Consider the following 24067-nt stretch of genomic DNA (forward strand, 5'->3'; position numbering starts at 1 on the left):
AAACTAGGTATCAAGGATTAACAATGTTCTAACATTACCTTTAGGAACTGTAATCTAAATGGAGTGTTGAGTTAGTAACAGTATTTCCCATTTTTTAAGGACCTACCAGGAGTATGCACTAAGTATTTTACATTGTGTCAGTGTAGCGAGTAACTTGTCCATGGTCTTATTAAAAAGTCAAAATTCAAATGTCAATTTGGGTAAGAGGCACTGCAACTCAAAAAGGATAAAATTAGACCCTCAACCCTAAGAAAGAGAGTCTCTGACATTTAGGAGCTGGCTGGTATACCTAGGCCTTAGTGTTCCCTTGAATATAAATAATTTCACAAAACTTCACATTCTTTCCCTCTTTGTAGCATGAATGTGCAGAAGAGCAGAAAAGATATGTGACTAAGTATAGCATATCTGTGCTATACCTATATAACTGTAAAACATTTAATACTCTCCGAGAAAATAATACTTTTTGACCTTTTTCTTCCTTCATTTACTAGAATGAACTGTTGAGATGTGAGCGGACTCCAAGATGTTTTCTTCTATACAATGTATAGCATGAGCAGTTCTTAACAATTCACAAAATGAGAAAAAAAGTTTACTTAAGCATATTAGTACTGGTATTATATAGGTCAAGGAGTATTATAGGTCAAGAGAGAGGAAATGAAGAGAAAAGTAAAGAATCTATAATTTGCCAGAAGTAAAAAAATCCAACTACTACTGAGAGGAGATAGAGATATGAGGGGCAAAGAGGCAGGAAGGGTTGGAGAAGATCGTTCTACAAATTTTAATGTTTAGTATATATCATCTGGATGACTACCAGTAATCTTAGAAATCCAGTTACCAGGTGAGTTTTATAGGGGATAAGAGTATTCTACATTAGGAAAAATATAAACTACAATTATAAAAACAGCTAAAAATAGAACCAAGGGAAAAGTTTCTACAAGTGGCTAAATTTTTGTCTCTTTAGTGCAAGTCCCATTAAACATTCTTTTTTTAAATTTTTTTAAGGTATCATTTATATACACTCTTATAAAGGTTTCACATGAAAAATATTGTGGTTACTACATTCACCCATATTATCAAGTGCCCCCATACCCCACTGAAGTCACTGCCCATCAGTGTAGTAAGATGCCACAGAGTCACTACTTGTCTTCTCTGTGCTACACTGTATTCCCCATCACCCACCCACACCATTTGTACCAATCATAATACCCCTCAATCCCCTTCTCCCTCCTAGCCACTCACCCTGCCCAGCCCCTCCCATCTGGTAACCACTAGTCCTTTCTTGGAGTCTGTGGGTCTGCCACTGTCTCATTCCTTTGTTGTTATACTCCACAAATGAGGGAAATCATTTGGTACTTGTCTTTCTCCAACTGGCTAATTTCACTGACCATAATATCCTCTAGTTCCATCCATGTTGTTGCAAATGGAAAGATTTGTTTTCTTTTCATGGATGAATAATACTCCATTGTGTTTATGTACCACCTCTTCTTTATCCATTCATCGTCTGATGGACACTTAGGTTGCTTCCGTATCTTGGCTATTGTAAATAGTGCAGTGATAAACATAGGGGTGCATATGTCTTTTTGATTTGAGAAACATCCTTTGGGTAAATTCCTAGGAGTGGAATTTCTAGGTATTTCTATTTTTAGTTTTTTGAGGAACCACCATTTTGCTTTCCAAAATGGTTGAAATAATTTACATTCCCACCAGCAGTGCAGGAGGGTTCCCATTTCTCCACATCCTCAAGAGTATTTGTTGTTCCTAGTCTTTTCAATCTTGGCCATTCTAAATGATGTGAGGTGATATCTCATTTGCATTTCCCTGATAATCAGCAATGTAGAGCATCTTTATGTGTGCCTGTTAGCCATCTGAATTTCTTCCTTGGAGAAGTGTTCAGATCCCCCACCCATTTTTTTATTTTTTGGCATCATTAATCTACAATTACATAAGGAACATTATGTTTACTAAACTTCCCCATCATCAAGCCCCCCCCCCACAAACCCGATTACAGTCACTGTCCATCAGCGTAGTAAGATGCTACAGAATCACTACTTGTCTTCTCTGAGTTGCACAGCCCTCCCAGTACCCCCCCACATTACACATGCTAATCGTAAGGTCCCCTTTCTTTTCCCCTCCTGCTTATACCTCCTCTCCCACCCATTCCCCCGACTCCCTTTCCCTTTGGTAACTGCTAGTCCATTCTTGGGTTCTCTGATTCTGCTGCAGTTTTGTTCCTTCAATTTTTTCTTTGTTCTTATACTCCACAGATGAGTGAAATCATATGGTACTTGTCTTTCTTCACTTGGCTTATTTCACTGAGCACAATACCCTCCAGCTCCATCCATGTTGTTGCAAATGGTAGGACCCGTTTTACTCCTATGGCCAAGTAACATTCCATTGTGTATATGCACCACATCTTCTTTATCCATTCATCTACTGATGGACACTTAGGTTGCTTCAACCTGGCCACTGTAAATACCACTGTGATAAACATAGGGGTGCATATGTCTTTTTCAAACTGGGCTGCTGCATTCTTAGGGTAAACTCCTAGAAGTGGAATTCCTGGGTCAAATGGTATTTCTATTTTGAGCTTTTTGAGGAACCTCCATACTACCTTCCACAATAGTTTAACCAGTTAACATTCCCACCAGCAGTGTAGGAGGGTTCCCTCCTCCCCACAACCTCACCAACATTTGTTGTCGCTTGTCTTTTGAATGGTGGCGATCCTTACTGGTGTGAGGCGAAACATCATTGTGGTTAAAATTTGCATTTCTCTGACGACTAGAGATGTGGAACATCTTTTCATGTGCCTGTTGGCCATCTCAATTTCGTCTTTGGAGAACTGTCTGTTCAGCTCCACTGCCCATTTTTTATTGGATTATTTGCTTTTTGTTTGTTGACATGTGTGAGCTCTTTATATATTTTGGATGTCAAGCCTTCATCGGATCTGTCATTTACGAATATATTCTCCCATACTGTAGGGGTACCTTTTTGTTCTATTGATGGTGTCCTTTGCTGTACAGAAGCTTTTCAGCTTGATGTAGTCCCACTTGTTCATTTTTGCTTTCGTTTCCTTGCCTGGGGAGATATGTTCATGAAGAAGTCGCTCATGTTTATGACCAAGAGATTTTTGCCTGTTTTTTTCTAAGAGTTTTATGGTTTCATGACTTACATCCAGGTCCCCGATCCATTTCAAATTCACTTCTGTGTATGGGGCCAGACAGTGATCCAGTTTCATTCTCTTACATGTAGCTGTTCAATTCTGCCAACACCAGCTGTTGAAGAGGCTGTCATTTCTCCATGCCTCCTTTATCATATATTAATTGACTGTTTATGTTTGGGTTAATATCTGGACTCTCTATTCTGTTACACTGGTCTGTGGCTCTGTTCTTCTGCCAGTACCAAACTGTCTTGATTACTGTGGCTTTGTAGTAGAGATTGAGGTTGGGGAGCAAGATGCCTCCTGCTTTATTCTTCCTTCTCAGGATTGCTTTGGATATTTGGGGTCTTTTGTAGTGCCATATGAATTTTTAAACTATTTGTTCCAGTTTGTTGAAGAATGCTGTAGGTATTTTGATAGGCATTGCATTGAATCTGTAGACTCCTTTAGGCAGGACGGCTATTATGACAATATTTATTCTTCCTACCCGAGAGCATGCAATGAGTTTCCATTTGTTAGTGTCCTCTTTAATTTCTCTTAAGAGTGTCTTGCAGTTTTCAGGGTATAGGTCTTTACTTCCTTGGTTAAGTTTATTCATAGGTATTTCACTATTTTTGATGCAATTGGGAATGGGATTGTTTTCCTGATTTCTTTCTGTTAGTTCATCGTTAGTGTATAAGAAAGAACGGATTTCTATGTATTAATTTTGAATTCTGTAACTTTGCTAAATTCAGATACAAGTTCTAGTAGTTTTGGAATGGAGTCTTTAGGGTTTTTTATGTACAATATCATGTCATCTGCAAATTGTGGCAGTTTGACTTCTTCTTTACCAATCTGGATGCCTTGAATTTCTTTGTTTTGTCTGATTACCGTGGCTAGGACCTCCAGTACTATGTTGAATAACAGTGGGGAGAGTGGGCATCCCTGTCTTGTTCCCGATCTTAGAGGAAAAGCTTTCAGCTTCTCTCTGTTCAGTATGATGTTGGCTGTGGATTTTTCATATATGGCCTTTATTATGTTGAGGTACTTCCCCTCTATATGCATTTTTTGAGCATTTTTATCATGAATGGATGTTGAATATTGTCAAATGCTTTTTCAGCGTCTATGGAAATGATCATGTGGTTTCTGTCCTTCATTTTGTTGATGTGGTGGATGATGTTGATAGATTATCAAAAGTTGTACCATCCTTGCATCCCTGAGATGAATCTCACTTGATCATGGTATATGATCCTCTTGATGTATTTTTTAATTCAGTTTGCTAATATTTTGTTGAGTATTTTTGCTTCTATGTTCATCAGGGATATTGGTCTGTAATTTTCTTTTTTCATTGGGTCTTTGCCTGGTTTTGGTATTAGACTGATGCTGGCTTCATAGAATGAGTTTGAAAGTATTCCCTCCTCTTCTATTTTTTGGAAAACTTTAAGGAGAATGGGTATTATGTCTTATCTGTATGTCTGATAAAATTCTGTGGTAAACCCTTCTGGCCCAGGGGTTTTGCTCTTGGGTAGTTTTTTGATTATCGATTCAATTTCTTTGCTGGTAATTGGTCTGTTTAGATTTTCTGTTTCTTCCTTGGTCAGTCTTTGAAGGTTGTATTTTTCTAGGAAGTTGTCCATTTCTTCTAGGTTTTCCAGCTTGTTAGCATATAGATTTTCATAGTATTCGCTAATAGTTTTTGGTATTTTTGTGGGGTCTGTCGTGTTTTTTCCTTTCTCGTTTCTGATTCTGTTGATGTGTGTAGATTCTCTTTTTCCCTTAATAAGCCTGGCTAGGGGCTTATCTATTTTGTTTATTTTCTCAAAGAACCAGCTCTTGGTTTGATTGATTTTTTTCTATTGTTTTATTCTTCTCAATTTTATTTATTTCTTCTCTGATCTTTTTTAAGTCCCTCCTTCTGCTGACTTTGGGCCTCATTTTATCTTCTTTTCCAGTTTCAATAATTGTGACTTTAGACTATTCATTTGGGATTGTTATTCCTTCTTTAAATATGCCTGAATTGCTATATACTTTCCTCTTAGAACTAACTGGCTTCGCTGCGTCTCACAGAAATTGGGGCTTTATGCTGTCATTGTCATTTGTCTCCATATATTGCTTGATCTCTGTTTTAATTTGGTCATTGATCCACTGATTATTTACGAGCATGTTGTTAAGCCTCCATGTGTTTGTGAACCTTTTTGTTTTCTTTGTACAATTTATTTCTACTTTTATGCCCTTGTGATCTGAGAAGTTGGTGGTAGAATTTCAATCTTTTTGAATTTACTGAGGCTCTTTTTGTGGCCCAGTATGTGGTCTATTCTGGAAAATGTTCCATGTACACTTGAGAAGAATGTGTATCCTGCTGCTTTTGGGTGTAGAGTTCTGTAGATGTCTGTTAAGTCCATCTGTTCTAGTGTGTTGTTCAGTGCCTCTTGTATTCTTACTTATTTCCTGCCTGGTGGATCTGTCCTTAGGAGTGAGTGGTGTGTCGAAGTCAGTGGGACGAATGCATTGCATTCTATTTCCTACTTTAACTCTGTTAGTATTTGTTTCACATATGTTGGTACTTCTGTATTGGGTGCATATATATTTATAATGGTTACATCCTCTTGTTGGACTGAGCCCTTTATCATTATGTAATCTCCTTCTTTATCTCGTTATGTTCTTTGTTTTGAAGTCTCTTTTGTCTGATACAAGTACTGCAACACCTGCTTTCTTCTCCCTATTGTTTGCATGGAATATATTTTTCCATCCCTACACCTTTAGTCTGTGTGTGTCTTTGGGTTTGAGGTGAGTCTCTTGTAAGCAGCATACAGATGGGTCCTGCTTTTTTATCCATTCTGTTACTCTGTGTCTTTTGATTGGTGCATTCAGTCCTTTTACACTTAGGGTGATTATTGAAAGATATGTACTTATTGCCATGCTTTAAATTCTTGGTTACCAAGGTTCAAGGGTAGCTTCTTTACTATCTAGCCATCTAAAGTAACTCTCTTAATAAGCTACTATAGATACTGTCTGATGATTCTTTATTTCTCTCCCTTTTTTATTCCTCCTCCTCCATTCTTTATATGTTAGGTGCTTTATTCTGTGTTCTTTTGTGTTTCCTTTGACTGCTTTTGTGGGTAGTTGATTTTACTTTTTGCCTTTAGTTAGTATTTGGTTGGTCTGCTTTCTTTGCTGTGATTTTATTTTCTCTGCTGACATCTATTCAGCCTTAGGAGTGCTCCAATCTAAAGCAGTCCCTCTAAAATACCCTGCAGAGGTGGTTTGTGGGAGGCAAATTCCCTCAACTTTTGCTTGTCTGGGAATTGTTTAATCCCTCCTTCATATTTAAATGATAATCGTGCTGGATACAGTATTCTTGTTTCAAGGCCCTTCTGTTTCATTGTTAAATATATCATGCCATTTTCTTCTGGCCTGTAAGGTTTCTGTTGAGAAGTCTGATGATAGCCTGATGGGGTTTCCTTTGTAGGTGACCTTTTTTCTCTCTCTGGCTGCCTTTAATACTCTGTCCTTGTCCTTGATCTTTGCCATTTTAATTACTATATGTCTTGGTGTTGTCGTCCATGGCTCCCTTGTGTTGGGAGTTCTGTGGGCCTCCATGGTCTGAGAGACTATTTCCTTCCCCAGTTTGGGGAAGTTTCAGCAATTATTTCTTCAAAGACACTTTCTATTCCCGTTTTCTCTTTCTTCTTCTTCTGATACCCTTATAATGCGGATATTGTTCCTTTTGGATTGTTCACACAGTTCTCTTAATATTCTTTCATTCCTGGAGATCCTTTTATCTCTCTCAGCCTCAGCTTCTCTGTATTTCTGTTCTCTGACTTCTATTCCATTAACAGCCTCTTGCACCTCATCCAGTCTGCTCTTAAGTCCTTCCAGAGACTGTTTTATTTCTGTATTCTCCCTCTCTACTTGCTCCTTTAACTCTTGCATATTTCTCTGCAGGTCCATCAGCATGGTTATGACCTTTATTTTGAAATCCTTTTCAGGAAGATTGGTTAAATATATCTCCTCAGGCCCTCTCTCGGGGGCTGTCTGGGTAATTCTGGACTGGACCAAATTCTTCTGCCTTTTCATGGCAATAGAGGTAGCTGTAGGCAGGTAGCGCGTGTGTCAGCTGGGAGAACAAAGGCCTTTCTTGTTTGCTGGTTGCCTTGCCGTTCTCCACTGCCTGTGTCGGTTCCCCAGACTCCTGGAGCAGCCTCCAGATTAATCCCCCAAGCTGCCATGTGTGAGGTTGCCATTGGGCAGTCCAGAGCCCTGCTGGGAGTGTCAGGCGTGCCAGGTGTGCTCTCCTGCGAGAGCGGCGCCCCTTCACACCTTGCCTTGGTTTTTCTGCCTGTGCTGGGCAGCTGCATGCTGGCGGCAGACTTTAGGTCTGGCCTGGGCGGCTGCGCTCCAAGAGGAGATTCTGGGCTGCTGCTGACGGTGCAGCCACTCCTGGGCTGTTCCGCCATGGGCACACGTGGCTGCTCCCCTGCTGCCACAGGCGCACAGTCGCTCCCAGGCCGCTCCTCCACGTCAGGGCCGCTCCACCACCTCCACAGCTGGCTCGCATGGCCGCACACGCTACTGGGCTGCTGTGTCAGGGGCTGCGCCGACCAGGGGAACAACTGGCAGGCTGCTTATCACCGTGAGGGTCTTCAGAGCTGCGCAGCTGCCCAGGGGATTAGGGCGCCTGGAGTTCCCCAGGATTCCCAGCTGCTTGGTTGAATGTTGCCAGGACAATTCCATCCAGCTGTGAGGTCCCTGTCCCTTTAAGACTTTTGAAAAGCACTAACTTATCTTTTGTCCCAGGGGAGCTGGTTGTGGGGACCCACTCACAGATTTTGCTTTTCCTTTTCTCTACTATCCAGCACACCATGCACTGTGTGTCTGTGTTCCCAGTGCGGATTACTAGAACTGGTTGTTTAGCAGTCCTAGGCTTTCACTCCCTCCCTGCTCCAACTCCTTTCCTCCCGCCAGGGAGCTGGGATGGGGGAAGCGCTCGGGTCATGCCAGGCCATGGCTTCTATCTTACCCCCTTCGTGAGATGCTGAGTTCTCGCATATGTAGATGTAGCCTGGCTGTTGTACTATATCCACTGATCTCTCGTTTTAGTTGTATTTGTTGTATTTTCAAAGATGTATATGGTTTTGGGAGGAGATTTCCACTGCCCTACTCATGCTGCCACCTTGGCTCCTCTGCTGCCCATTTTTTAATAGGGTTATTTGCTTTTTGGGTGTTGAGGTGTGTGAGTTCTTTATATATTTTGTATGTTAACCCCTTGTCAGATATGTCATTTACAAATATATTCTCCCATACTGTAGGATGCCATTTTGTTCTACTGATGGTTTCCTTTGCTGTACAGAAGGTTTTTAGTTTGATGTAGTTCAACTTGTTTATTTTTGCTTTTGTTTCCCATACCCATGGAGATGTGTTCAGGAAAAAGTTGCTCATGTTTATATTCAAGAGATTTTTTGCTATGTTTTCTTCTAAGAGTTTTATGGTTTCATGACTTACATTCACGTCTTTGATCCATTTCGAGTTTACTTTTGTGTATGAAGTTAGGCAATAGTCCAGTTTCATTCTCTTACATGTTACTGTCCAGTGTTCCCAACACCAATGATTGAAGAGGCTGTCATTTCCCCATTGTATATTGATGGCTACTTTATATTAATTGACCATATATGCTTGGGTTTATATCTTGGCTCTCTATCCTGTTTCAGTTATCTATGGGTCTGTTCTTGTGCCAGTACCAAATTGTCTTGATTACTATGGCTTTGTAGTAGAGCTTGAAGACAGAAAGCACAATTACCCCAGCTTTTTTCTTCCTTCTCAGGATTGCTTTGGCTATTAGGGGTCTTTTGTGGTTCCATATGAAGTTTAGAATGATTTTTTCTACTTTGTTGAAGAAAGTCTTTGGTGTATTGATAGGGATTGCATTGAATCTGTTGAATATTTTAGGGAGGATGGCCATTTTAACTATACTAATTCTTCCCATACATGAGCATGGGAAGTATTTCCACTTATTTGTATCTTCGTTAATTTCTCTCATGAGTGTCTTGTAATTTTCAGGGTATAGGGCTTTCACTTCCCTCATTATTTATTCCTAGTTATTTTATTATTTTTAATGCAATTGTGAATGGAATTGTTTTCTTGATTTCTATTTCTGCTAGTTCATCTTTATATACATAGGAATTCAACAGATTTTGTTGTATTAATTTTGTATCCTGTAAGTTGGCTCAATTCAGTGGTTAGTTCTAGTACTTTTGGGGTGGATACTTAGGTTTTTTTTTTTTTTTTAGTTATTAGTACTTTTATTGTTTAATCTTCATACTAGAGTTGTAAGTGATTTACTCACCACCATTACAATATTACAGTATTTTGAACTTAACTATATATTCACCGTTACCTGTGAGTTTTATACTTTGATATGTTTTCCTGTTGCTAATTAGTATTTTTATTTCAGCTTGAAGAACTTCTTTTAACATTTCTGGTAAGGCTGGTCTGGTGATGATGGACTCCTTCAGCTTTTGCGTATCTGGAAACCCTTTTCTTCAGTTCTGAAGGATAACTTTGCTAGGTATAGTATTCTTGGTTGGCAGTTTGAATATATCATGCCACTCTCTTCTGGCCTGCAAAGTTTCTGCTGAAAAATCTGTTGATAGTCTCATGGGGGTTGCCTTATATGTAAAAAGTTGTTTTTCTTTTCCTGCTTTTTAGATTCTCTCCTTGTCTTTAACTTTTGACAGTTCTCTATAATGTGTATGTCAGTTCACTTGGTGGTTTCCCATAAAATATCTTACTCTTTTTCATTCTTTTTTCTTTCTTCTCCTCTGGATTAATTCCACTGGCCTGTCTTCATATTTACTGATCCTTTCTTCTGCTTGATCCTTTGATCTGTTTGTCATTGAGCCCCTCTTTTGAACTTTTCAGTTCAGTTATTGTATTCTTCAGCTTTGTGACTCCTTTTTGGTACTTTTTAGTATTTTCTTTTTGTTGAATTCTTAGTTTGTTCATGCTCTCCTGACCTCAGTGAGCATTTGTATGACTGTTATTTTGAACTCTCAGGTAAGTCACTTATTTCCATTTCATTAAGGTCTTTTTTTTGGAGTTTTATCCAGTTTTGTTTGAAACATATTCCAGCACTTCTTCAATTGCCTTGACTCTGTCGGGTTCTGTGCATTTGAGAGAATAGCCACCTCTCCCAGTTTTGACAGAGGTACTTTAGGTTTTTTATGTACAATATCATGTCATCTGCAAACAGGCACAGTTTAACTTCTTCCTTATAAATCTGGATGCCTTTTATTTCTTTGTGTTGTCTGACTGCCATGGCTAGGACCTCCAGAACTATGCTGAATACAGGTGGGGAGAGTGGGCATCCTTGTCTTGTTCCTGATCTTAAAGGAAAAGTTTTCAGCTTCTCCCTGTTAAGTGTGATGTTGGCTATGGGTTTGTCATATGTGGCCTTTATTATGTTGAGGTACTTACACTCTATACCCATTTTCCTGAGAGGTTTTATCATGAATGGATGTTGAATTTTGTCAAATGCTTTTTCAGCATCTATGGAGATGACCATGTGGTTTATGTCCTTTTTGTTGATGTGGTGTATGATGTTGATAGATTTTCAAATATTGTACCATCTTTGCATCACTGGAATAAATCCTACTTGATTATGATGGATTACTTTTCGATGTATTTCTGAATTTGGTTTGCTAATATTTTGTTGAGTATTTTTCCATCTATGTTCATCAGGGATATTGCTCTCTAATTTTCTTTTTTAAGGTGTCTTTGCTGTTTTTGGTGTTAGAGTGATGTTGGTCTCATAGAATGAATGAAAGTATTCCCTCCTCATCTACTTTTTTGGAAAGTTTTAAGGAGGATAGGTATTAGGTCTTCACCAAATGTTTGATAAAGTTCAGTAGTGAAGCCATCTGGTCCAAGGGTTTTGTTCTTAGGTAGTTTTTTTTATTAGCAATTCAATTTCATTGCTGGTAATTGGCCTGTTCAGATTTTCTCTTTCTTCCTGGGTCAGTCTTGGAAGGTTTTATTTTTCTAGGAAGTTGTCCATTTCTTCTAGGTTATCCAGTTTGTTAGCATATAGATTATCAGAGTATTCTCTAATAATTCTTTGTATTTCTGTGGTGTCTGTAGTGATTTTTCCTTTCTCATTTCTGATTCTGTTTATGCGTGTAGACTCTTTTTTTCTTGATAAGTCTGGCTAGGGGTTTATCTATTTTGTTTATTTTTTTTGAAGAACCAGCTCCTGCTTTCATTGGTTCTTTCTATTGTTTTATTCTTCTTCATTTATTTATTTATGCTCTAATCTTTATTATGTTCCTCCTTCTACTGTCTTTGGGCCTCATTTGCTCTTCTTTTTCTAGTTTAATTGCAAGGTTAGACTGTTCATTTGGGATTGTTCTTCTTTCCTGAGGTAGGCCTGTATTGCAATATACTTCCCTCTTAGTATGGCCTTCACTGTGTCCCACAGATTTTGTGGTGTGGAGTTATTGTTGTCATGTGTCTCCTTATACTCCTTGAACTCTCTTTTTATTTGGTCATTGATCCACTGATTATTTAGGGGCGTGTTGTTAAGCCTCCAAGTGTTTGTCGGCTTTTTCATTTTCTTTGCATAATTTATTTCTAGTTTCATACCTTTGTGGTCTGAGAAGCTGGTAGGCACAATTTCAATCTTTTTTAATTTACTGAGGCTCTTTTTAAGACCTAGTATATGATCTATTCTTGAAAATGTTCCATGTGCACTTGAGAAAAATGTGTATCCTGCTGCTTTTGGGTGGAGTGTCTTTAGATGTGTATTGGGTCCTGCTGTTCTGTTTTTCAGTGCCTCCATCTCCTTACTTAATTTCTGTCTGGTTGATCTGTCTTTTGGAGTAAGTAGTGTGTTGAAGACACCTAAGATGAATGCATTGTATTCTATTTCCTCCTTTAATTCTGTTAGTATTTGATTCACATATGTAGGTGTGCCTGTGCTGGGTGCATAAATATTTATAATGGCTATATACTCTTGTTGGACTGACCCCTTTATCATTATGCAACATCCTTGTCTCTTCTTACTTTCTTTGTTTTGAAGTAAATTTTGTCTGGTACAAGTACTGCAACTCTTGCTTTTTTTCTCCCTATTAGTTTCCATACATTCGCTTTTAGTCTGTGTATGTCTTTGGGTCTGAAATGAGTCTCTTGTAGGCATTCCCATACATTCACTTTTAGTCTGTGTATGCCTTTGGGTCTGAAATGAGTCTCTTATAGGCAGCATAATGCCAAGTCTTATTTTTTTTATCCATTCAGTGCATGTGTTTTTTGATTGGTGCACTGAGACCATTTACATTTAGGGTGATTATCATTAGGTATGTACTTATTGCCATTGCAGGCTTTAGATTCCTAGTTGCCAAAGGTTCACAGGTAACTTCCTTACTCTCTAACAGTCTAATTTAACTCACTTACTGTGCTGTTACAATCACAATCTAAACGTTTTTTTTTTTCCTCCTCCATTCCTGGAGGTAGCAGGTAGCATATTCTGTACTCTTTGTCTATCATTCCTTGACTGACTTTGGGGTAGTTGGCTTGATTTTGCATCTGTTTAGTGATTGTTCTACTTCCTTTACTGTGGTTTTATTTTCTCTGGTGACAGCTATTTAGTGTTAGGAATACTTCCATCTATAGCAGTTTCTCCATAATGAACTGTAGAGGTGGTTTGTGGTAGGTAAATTCTTTCAGCTTTTGCTCATCTGAAAATTGTTTAATCCCCCCTTCAAATTTAAATAATAATCTTACTGGATATAGTATCCTTGGTTTGAGGCCCTTCTGTTTCATTGCATTAAATATATCATGCCATTCTCTGCTGGCCTGTAAGGTTTCTGTTGAGAAGTCTGATGATGTCCTAATACGTTTTCCTTTGTATGTGATATTTTTCTCTCTCTGGCTGCTTTTAATTGTCTGTCCTTATCCTTCATCTCTGTCATTTTTATTATTATATGTCTTGGTGTTGTCTTCCTTGGGTCACTTGTGTTGGGAGATCTGTGCACCTCCATGGCCCAAGAGACTATCTCTTTCTCCAGATTGGCAAAGTTTTCAGCAATTACCTAATCAAAGACACCTGCTATCCCTTTTTCTCTCTTCTTCCTCATGTAGTCCTGTAATGTGAATATTGTTCCATTTAGATTGGTCACACAGTTCTCTCAATATTCTTTCATTCCTATAGATCCTTTTTTCTCTCTGTGCCTCAGCTTCTTTGTATTCCTGTTCTCTAATTTCTATTTCATTTACTGTCTCCTCTACTTAATCTAATCTGCATTAAATCCCTCTGTTGTATGTTTCATTTCAGATACTGTATTCTTGAACATCTGTATCTCATTTCCGAATTCCTCCCTGTTCTTGAATATTTTTCTGTGTCTCCGTAAGCATGGTTATGATTTGTATTTTGAAATCTCTATCAGGAAGATTGATGAGTTCAGTTTCACTTGGTCCTTTTTCTGGTGTTTGTGGTATTTTGATTTGAACCAGGTTCCTTTGATGTTTCATATATCTGTAGGTGGCTCCCTCTAGTACCCAGGACCTCTACTCCCTGCAGCTGCTCACCCCTGGGGCTATGACGGGGTGTCGCAGGCGAGCGGCACTGGTGCCTGTCGGGAGGAGAGAGGTCTTTCCTGCTTTTTGGCTGCAGTGCCAGTCTCCACTGTCAGGACCAGTGGGCCGAACATGCAAGGAGAGGCCTCTATGCTTTGTACTTGTTGCCGCCATTGGCGGTACCATCTCTGGCTGGCCTGGCGCAATGGCAGGGCAGCCAGTTTTACGAGCCAGTGCCAGCCGGGAGGAAGGTGTAGCAGGCTGTGTATCACGGTGGGGGTCCTCGTAGCTGCTTTCCAGTCAGGGGGATGGAGCACTTGAAGCTTCTGAAAGTTGCCAACCTGCTGGGCAGAGTGCACCCGGAATATTTTGTCCACCTGTCCCTTCTCCTGAGCAGGAAGCTCTGTGCAATCCTTGCCCCTTTAGCAGCTGTCTCACTGTTAGGAAGTCTCTGACTGCCTGCCTTTCTTTTGTCCCAGAGTGGCCATTTGTGGATAACTTTTTTCCACAAGTGGCTGGAATCTCACTTTCTCCAAGTATTCTGCCTGTCTTAGCTTTCCAACCCCACTAATCACCAGAGTACCATGTAATGCAGGTTCGTACTCCCAGAGCATATCTCCAGGGCTGGGTGTTCAGCAGTTCTAGGCGTCCACCTCCTCCCCGCTCCATTTTTCTTCCTCCAGTGAGCTGGGTGGGGGAAAGGCTTGGTTTCCTCTGGATCATGGCTTTGGTACTTTACCCTTTTCCTTGAGGTCTGCTGTGTTCCCAGGTATAGACAGTCTGCTGCAGCCTTCTTTCCTGTTGCTCTTTAAGGATTAGATGGATTTGCTATATTTTCATATTATATGTGGTTTTGGGAGGAGGTTTCTGTCTCACCTCTCATGCCTCCATCTTTAAGCCCACCACTAAACATTCTTGAAGAGAAATGTGAAATGTTTACTGTGTATTTAACAGACTGTAATGTTATTCTTTAGGAATATCATTATCTGATATCCATCCATCAGAGTAATTCTTTCCTTGTTCTAATCACAGAAATTGTAAAGCAGAATAATTGACTCTGCCAAAGAAAACTGTCTGAAATCAATCATTTCAAAATAGAGTCTAGTCATTTTTAGGAGTAAGAGATTTTAATTTTAAATGTAAAATCTGACTCTCAAAGTTTCTATTCTAGTTTCTATCTTCACCTTCTGAAAATAGATGTGGATAGGCAAGTATTTTGTGTATGTTCTGAATAAAGTGCAAAGTAGGATTATATGGAATTATAAAACTGTATGGCAATTAGTTTTTTGAAAACTTGCTTTTTACAGCCTAAGTGTACATCAACAGATGGACAAAGATGTGGTACATATACACAATAGAATATTATTCATCCATATAAAGAAAAGAAATTCTACTATTTGCAACAACATGGATGGAGCTAAAGGGTATTATGCTCAGTGAAATAAGCCAGGCAGAAAAAGAGAAGAACTAAATGATTTCACTCATTTGTGGAGTATAACAATAAAGCAAAACTGAAGGAACAAAACAGCAGTAGACTCACAGACTCCAAGAAGGGACTAGCAGTTACCAAAGAGGAGTTAGGGAAAGTGGGTGGGAAGGGAGGGAGAAGGGGATTAAGGGGCACTATAATTAGTAATCATAATATAGGTAGGTCACAGGGAAGGCGGTACAGCAGGGAAAAGACAAGTAATGACTCTATAGCATCTTACTATAAGCATCTTACTTAACGCTAATGGACAGTGACTTCAATTGGTGGAGGGTGAGGACTTGAGAGTATGGTGAATGTTGAAACCATAAAGCTGTTCATGTGAAACCTTCATAAGAGTGTATATCAATAATACTTCAATAAAAAAAACTTGCTTTTCAAAATATAAGATGACTAGGAAGAAACAGAAAAGGAATTTATTTCGACAATTTATACTCTTCATGACAGATTCTTCAGCCCTACAACTGCCTGAGAAACTGGCTTTCTCCTGTACAACATATTGGGTCCTCACCACCAAGTCCTACATAGTGGAGATAATCGAACCACACCCAGAGAACTTGTACCACTATACTACCCAGGAGATCTCAGGCTTGTCTACCTGCAGAAGCCATGCAAAACATGTTAGGTCAAGTTCTGCCTAATCCAAAGAACCACTATTATACCTCCTCTTTTTCCCAAGTATTCCATGAGGTCCAGTACTAACATAAAACATAGAACCTGCTTAATATATAACAAAAAGTATTAAAATATTAGTTTGTTCACCTAAACTGTTCCTGGTTCTGTTGTGATTTCACTTGTCAAGTTTCAGCTTCTCCATATACACAATGGTTATCATAGGTTATTAGCATTCCAAGAATGTTTAACAATTAAAATGCCCACAAAATTATTTAAATAATTTTAAATGAGGGATATATAAAATACATGAAAATATACGCAGATTCATTAATCACATAACAATATTGTCTTACATCTCACTGGAGAGGAAGTGTTTCTCAAGTAACAATTAAAATGCAGAGCTATGCAAATTAAATGGTATCCAATAAATGTTTGCTTTAATTACTAGGACTCACATATACTCACATCAGGTAAATAGAATTTGCTGACTATTCTTCTCTATTTAAAATAGTTTGGTTTCACACAAACTTAGGCATTTATTAAAATCTGGCATCAAAGATGAGTATGCCATTAGGAAGAATGAAATTCAAAATAGTCACCATATAAACCACATATATACACTACTGAAAAAAGATTTAACTTGGCTTTTATTGTTTCAAGGCACCAAATTTTTCAATTAACTGACACCACTACTGACTGAAATAGCCTACTTCATCTGATGAAATAAAGTGGCTTTCAGTATATTTTTTTAAAAGCTAAGTCAAATTGCTAAGGGAATGACAATGCATAATATTATTAGCCCCTTCCTTATTGGTGTACCACAGAGCTAGGATACCTCTGAAGACTGCCTATCCAATTCATTTATCTGATGTAGTGGGCAAGAGAACCACATACTTTTGGAATTAAGGATTATCAAGGATGGCTGAGAGCCAAATGGACTTCAAATGTGAACTGTTGGCAACACTGGATTAAGGCTAAAGTACAAAAATTTTCAATATGCTAAAGGAAATAATGAGATAGAAAAGAACCATGACAATATAAACTCAGTTTTACTTCATTGTTAAAAGAAAGTGAATATATGATTTGTTTAAGTCTTAACTAATTTATTTTGGCATATATGTATCAGCTGTAGAATTCAAACTAAAGCATTTTCATAGCCCATTTTGATGTCCACTTTAGAAACTGAAGTATAAAGCAAAAAGTTTTAATAGAAGCATTGTCAGTAGAAAGAGGGCAAAATATGTGGTAGATTGCTGAAAATATACTTTCAAATATGTTTAAGAGGATTAATCTATAATATAGGCACATATGTGATACTCAAAGATAAGTCAACAGCATGAAACCCAAGGTCTAAATTCTACCTGTCACTTATTCCTCACATGGAATTGATTTTTCTTTAAATCTAAGAGCATGGGGTTTTTATAATATATATACATATTATATATATATATATATATATATATATATACATACATCTAGGTTTTCCTTGACCTCTCGTCTTATCCTACCTCACAGCTCCCATCACCCAGGGTTAACTAAAATTTCGTTGTATTTTCTGGCATTCTCTTCCTAAGTACAACAATTATTCTACCCTCAAACATATTCCCTCTATTCTAAAACATCTTTTGACCAAGATTAGTAAGCTTCAGAGGATTCTATTGTAATAGGATACTGTAATAAAACAGTGCTCCTCTAGAAAGGGATGATGGTACCCTTCTTCATCCTCTCCCAAGAGATCCTCGGATGTTCCTAAGATGTAGAGTAAAGAAGGAAACAGCTAACAAAAATCTTCCTTCCACAAACACATGATACTCTTTCCTCAGACATGCCTCCGTTCTCGAACTCTCTTAACCTCTACTCTGTCCTTACACTTTAAAACTATAAATACCTGCCTCTTTCCTTATATTCTACTTCTCATTCCTAGGCTCCACAAAGGAAGTAAGGTTTGAACAAAACTGCAATTTCAGATGAGTTTCTGGAGTTGGTGGTGCAGAGAGACAAATTAATTGCAGATTGCTCTTTTGATTTCACTAATGAACCCTGCAACTGAGTACCTAATTGAAGTGTAGTGGAAAAGTGTTCTTCCGTAGTTAGAGGGAAAAGAAGACCTCAGCATACTGGAAATAGGAGTAAAAGGAGGGATTTTCAAAATGTTGTAAGACTCCTTCTAATTTCATTTATCACCTTCCATAAAAATTTTTCTGCATTAGCAATGTGCATTGTTTTAGAACGATCTGCTTTAATTTTTTGAGCCTGTTTGTTCATCTGTACAGTGCTGATATTTACATACCTTCACCTCACAGTGCAATTGTGAACATTAAACAGATAACACATGCAGAGCATAGTGCCTGGCACATAGGAAGAAAAAACGCTAGCATAAAAGGAATCTGAAGGATGTAGTGTCCTTGCTTCCATTCAGAAACAATCTCTGAACTTTAACTGTAAAATGATATGCTTCTGCTATTCATTCATCTAACATTTCAATTTAGAAACTTAGAGGCTATCTTGGGATATTGACTTAGATAAAAATCAAACAAACAGGCACAAAAATTTCATGTTAAAACAGAACTTTACAGGAAAACACTTAGGAGTCTTTACATTGATAAAATGTGATGAAACTTAAAAATAACGCAAATTCAGCTATAAGCATATGCAGCTGCTCCTTTCAAAATTAAGTCACCAAAAGCCTACAACACGGCACCTTCTTCGGTATCAAAATCTTTTGGAAACATGGCTCAGAAAAAGCCACACATTGTTTACAGTGTTAGAAAGGATCCGTGTGGTTACTCTAGGACAACTGTCACTGTCACCAGCAAGTCTGAGTGTCTCATGGGGACTTGGGTCATGCAGAAGTGGCAGGGGAAAGCTGGTGTCTGAAAGTCGACAGCGAAGGTCCCCTGAAAGGGGAAAGGTTTAACTAAGACTCGTAGAGGATGAGGGTCTGACTGCAGGAAGCAGTCTCGCGGGGCGGATCAATTCCTGGGTGCACCGCCACCTCCCGCAGGAAAGGGACGCAGGTGTTGCCCTCCTTCGGCGACCCCACCACTTTCTGCTGGCGCTGCCTCCCCCTCCTCCCAGCCCCCGGTACCTTTCTCGTCCTCGTCGATGCGCAGGGCAATGGAGATGTACTCGAAGGCCTGTTTGTGGAAGGCTCGGACGCGCTCGGCCTCCCCGCCAGGCACTGGCGCCGGCGGCGAGGCCGAGGCTGGTGCCGGCGCGGCCCGGGAGCTCCTCTTGGCAGCCATGAGGGCGCGGGAGAAGCGCTGGCAAAGCCACACGAAGAGGAGCCCCAGGTGGAAAGCAACCAAACGCAGCAGCGCGAAGCCCACGAACAGCGGGTAGGAAAAGTAGTACAGGTTTCGCTTATGCGGCGACTCGGGCGGAGGGGCCGGCCTGGGGGCGGGACGGGCGGCGGCCAGGCAGGGGGGCGGAGGCCTGGGAGGCACCGGGCTGCTGGGGCCGCGGGAGCCTTTCTTCCCTCGTCCACCCGGAGAATTCATTCACAGCGCCCAATACCGCCGCCGCCATAACCCGCCTCCCGCAGACCGACGGCGGCCACTAGGACGGGGAAGGCACCCGCGGGCCCGCCGGTCCCAGGCGCTCGGTACCTCCACGAGCTGCTCGCCGGCCCCGCCCCTTTCTACTAGTTCGGCCAAAAGCACAACCCCTTCTCCTCCCCCCGGGATCGGTGCCTCCTGCCCCTCCCTCTTCGTCCTCTCAGTGGCCCGGTAGCTCCGAGCCGCAGGCGCGCGAGCACGCGCACGCCGTACTATGTCTTTTCTCGATGCGCGCGCACGCACGCACGCTACCGTCTTTGTTGCCCTGGGCTTCTAGTACGCGTGTGCGGCGCCTGCCGCTCTTTCCCTTCCAGACGGAACTATAGTTCCCAGTGCGCAGTTCGGCTTACGTCGTCGTCAGTGGCCCGTCGTTCTGTTGACCTCGCAGCCTCTGGGCTTTCTGTACCAGGGTACCTTGGTCCTCAGCTCATGGGAGAACACAGCTGCGGCTCGTCTGGTTCACGTGGCTGCTATTTCTCAGTGTCATCGTTTTGTTTTATTTCTTTCAGCATTTTGTGCCAATCTTCCGCAAAGAATGATCTCAGTTCCGTCTCAGAAGTAAAGGGTACCAATCTGGGAATTGTTATTTGAGGTGGAACCGATTGTAGAGACGTACAAATTTAAGGTCACCCAAAACGAGAATGTTGGCTCCGTGGAATAAAGTCAATGATTCCAGAGGATTAATTAAATTAGTACACGTTTAGATGTACAATCAGAAGAATTACTTTGTTTGAATAAGGGAATTCTTGGATTTTGTTGAGGAATCCAGCCTTTTATTTTTATTTTTTCCTAATTTACTCAACGTCGCTTCCTTAGGCAAGACGATGCCGGGGTTCTTGTTCACGAAGCTGAAGAATGAGCTTCACAAACAGTCAAGGTAAGAGAGCAAGATACAGGCTTTTATTTAGAGAGAAAGTGAAAGGACAGAGCTCCCGGCTCACGCCAGGAGGGGACAAGAGAGTCCGTAATGGTGCGTTGTCTAGGGGGTTTTATAGGCAGTTGAGGATTTTTCGAGAACATGAAAAAAACTTAGGGATGTGGACTTGTATCACCTGCCCTGTCCTCAAGGTGGGCTGGATCAAAGTCTGATTGTTAGGGCTGACAGTGGAGTCACAGACGGGTTTTGCTGATACCCTTGCAGAACACTCAAACATTCCAGGCAAGTTGCTTCTGGCCTTTCGACCTTTAACTGATCTCACTGAAGATGTCTATATTCTTAGGTATCTTTCCCTAGAGAATTAGTGTGACTTTGACTTTCCATAATGCTTAACAGAGTTTCAATGGGGACTTCTTTGCCCATTGTTATATTGCTCTGACTGTAAATATTCCACCCTGCTTTTCCTGGAGGCCCTCACCCTACTCTGACTACACCCATGGTCCTTGTCTCAAACTACACCTCTGTGGCCTGTATTCTGATGAGCAGCAAGCCCAGAACCCTGTCCCTAGCACAGATGTGGAAACACCAGGTTAATCATATTCTAGGAACTGAAATCTTGGATGGAGACCCACTGGGATAAAATTGTAGGAATAGTATAGTAGTAATTTAGTGATCTAAAGAGCTGGTCAATCAGTTCATGTCTTTGAGATGCCCAGAGCAGCCGGGTTCACTTGAAAATGTAACCAATCCAATAAACTATTCAGTCTGTCTCGCTTCTCATCTCTTCTCCCTCTCCATTTCTCCTTCCCTCCTCTCTTTCTCTATCTCCATCTTTATCTCCTTTTCTCTCTCTGCTCTTTTTTTACTTGTGTTGGCCATACTTGTTTCTTGTTGCCTGAAAGAAGGAATCCTAACTGATATAAAATTTATTTATTTATTTATTTTTTTTTACAGTGTGATGTTTACAAATGTTTCATGCCAGCTTCCAATAATCTCCACATTTGGCCACAACTTAACCTGATTGTCCCTATCACCACTCTTCCTATAAATACAGGCTGCTACAAAAATTACCTACTCCATTTTCCTCCTATTGCTACCCACCCCTTTTCCAGTCTCTGTGCTCTGGTGAGTTCTTCGTTCTTAAATGTCCTCTCTTTCACATGATTAAATTCCTAACTAAATTCCTGAAAAAGTCTTTTTTTGAACCCCATGACACTTTTTGTTATGTGAAATCTATTATGCATATATCTTGTAAACAAAATGTATATAAAATATATATAAAGAAAAGTAATAAACACCATCCAGTTTTAAGAAAAATTAATGTAACCAGAGCCCTTCCCTAATCTCAATTTTTCTCCCCTTCTAAAGGAAGCCACTATCCTGGATTTTGTGCTCATCATTTCTTTGCCTTTCATTTTAATTTGCAATGTATGTATGTATCTCTAAACAATATGTTACTGTTTTGCCTGGTGTTGACTCTGTACAAATGTAATTCTAAGGCTGGAGGCACCAGGGGAAGGAGTGAGCCTGCTGGACAAGCTCAGGCCTCACCAAACAAGGCGACGAGAACAACAGATTCTGATCTGACAACATTCCAGAGCCTGATTGGATAACATTCCTAACTAGAGCCCTTCCCGCAAGCTAGAAGATTAGTGGTAACTTTCCAGTACCTGGCTAAAGGCCAATGAGAGACCCCCACGTACCCTAGGCGAGCCAATCCTCGTGCCACTGTGTACCTTTGCTCTCCCTCCCCCTGCCTTCTTTAAAAACTTGCTGCCTGCCCTGCTGAGCGTGACTTCCCTGGCCTGTGACAGCCAGACCGGGGAGCATCACCCGGGAATTGGGTTCAAATAAAATACCTGACCCTTTGTTGCCTCTCTTCGCCTGCTTATTTTGGCTAGAATTTATCTTACATTTGGTGCCGAAATCCCGGGAAAGAGCATGAGCATGGGGCCCCGACCAGCCACCAGTAGCCCTGCCTGGGCTTCCCCGACCTGGGACCTCAGCCTGCTCTCTGCTGTGTGGACCATTTTCCGGTGAGTCCCTCAGTTTCCCCTGGTCTGTTTCCCTTCCTAACTCCATTTCACCTGGTCCATTCGAAATCGTTGCCATGTCCAGGTCAGGGCATCCGGCCCCTGGGCATCCAGCCCACCCCTAGCCCTGCGGTGTGGGAGACATCCCTAACCCAGGCCCCAGGACGTCTCCCCTTACTTGGTGCGCTTGGGACACTGGGCGCTCCTCTCAGCAGGATTAGTTGGGGAGTGATGCAGACATGGGGAACCAGTCCTCAAAAGCGGAGGCCCAGACCCCATTGCGGTGTCTCATTTCTAATTTGGCTACTCTATGTTTGTCCCGAGAAGTTTGCAAATGGAACCTTTGCTCTCAGGCCTGGCCTTAGTATCCCTTGGACAACCAATCTCGCTGGCCCCCTGAGGGAACTTTTGATTTTGGCCTCCTCACTGACTTAACTAATTATTGCCATCAGAGCGGAAAGTGGAGTGAAATCCCATATGTGCAGGCTTTTTGGACTCAGCGCATCCGTCCAGATTTGTGTGTTAAGTGTACTCCTTCCAAGTTTTATTAGCCCAGGCCTCTACCAAAGACTGCCGATCTCTACCCCTCCTATTACTGGGAGGCTCTTCTCTGGCGGACTTGGTGGAGGATCTCGGCTACCCCCCTTCTCATTCCTCCAGGCCCACCGCGGTGGCCAGCTCCCTTCCTCAATGTTTCTTTCCTCCATCTCGTTCCCTTCTCTTCCTGTTTCTCCACCTCATTCTCCTTCTCTTCCGGTTTCTCCACCATTTTGTTCCCCTTCTCTTCCGGTTTCTCCACCACCTTGTTCTCCTTCTCTTCCGGTTTCTCCACCATCTCGTTCTCCTTCTCTTCCAGTTTCTCCACCATCTTGTTCCCCTTCTCTTCCAGGTTCTCTGCCATCTAGTTCTCCTCTTCCGGTTTCTCCACCACCTTGTTCTCCTCTTCCAGTTTCTCTGCCATCTTGTTCTCCTTCTCTTCTGGTTTCTCCACCACCTTGTTCTCCTTCTCTTCTGGTTTCTTCACCATCTTGTTACCCTTCTCTTCCAGTTGCGCCGCCATCTTGCTCCACAGGTGCCGACTACACTTGAGATAAAGCAGATAAAACTCCCCCATACCCCAGTCCCCTGCCTTCAAGCTCCGCATCAATTCCCAGGTTGTATCCCCCACTGCCAAGGTTGCCTCCTCCGTCCCCTCCTTCAAACCCGCCGCTGTCTTACTCACAGCAGCTGGTGCCAAAATGGTCTAGCCCTCCTGTAACCCGCTCTTAAGTCACAGTGGTCTCAAGCTCACATGATGGCTCCTCTGAGGGAGGTAGCAGGGGCTAAAAGGGTAGTGCAGGTTCATGTTCCCTTTTCCCTGGAAGACTTGTCCCAAGTAGAACAGCGATTTGGGTCCTTCTCCTCCAATCCCATAATGTTCACTAAACAGTTCAAATATCTCACTCGAGCATACAAGCTCACCTGGCATGATGTACATGTAGTCCTCCAATCCGCTCTAACCCCAAAAGAATATGACCTTGTCATGGCGGTGGCACAGCACTGTGCCAATGAAGCCCATGCCACAGATGAGCGGGAACCTATGGGCAGAGAAGCTATTCCTCTACAAGAACCCCTGTGGGATTATAATTCTCCTGAGGGTGAAGCATGCCAGGATCGCATGGTACACTACTTATTGGCAGGTATGAACTCAACCGCCCAAAAGGCTATCGATTATGATAAGCTTAGAGAAATTATCCAGACACCTGACAAAAACCCATCAGAATTCCTCAAGCACCTAAAAGAAACTCTAAGAGCTTC

At 41.2% G+C, this 24067-nt stretch overlaps 1 protein-coding gene across 4 annotated transcripts in view; it reads right to left on the reverse strand.

Annotated features, from left to right (window-relative positions):
• SPAST (spastin) overlaps nt 1–19471 on the reverse strand; it is a 91655-nt gene extending 72184 nt beyond the window's left edge. For all 4 annotated transcript variants that reach the window (XM_036931572.2, XM_036931570.2, XM_036931571.2 and 1 more), the window contains exon 1: nt 18892–19471. In XM_036931572.2, coding sequence (XP_036787467.2) covers nt 18892–19303 — 412 coding nt within the window. In that variant the 5' untranslated portion in view covers nt 19304–19471. The remainder of the gene's footprint in view (nt 1–18891) is intronic.
• Between the last annotated feature and the right edge of the window lie 4596 nt (nt 19472–24067).

The sequence above is a fragment of the Manis pentadactyla genome, chromosome 2, assembly GCF_030020395.1.
Source record: "Manis pentadactyla isolate mManPen7 chromosome 2, mManPen7.hap1, whole genome shotgun sequence".
NCBI classification, from domain to species: Eukaryota; Metazoa; Chordata; class Mammalia; order Pholidota; family Manidae; genus Manis; species Manis pentadactyla.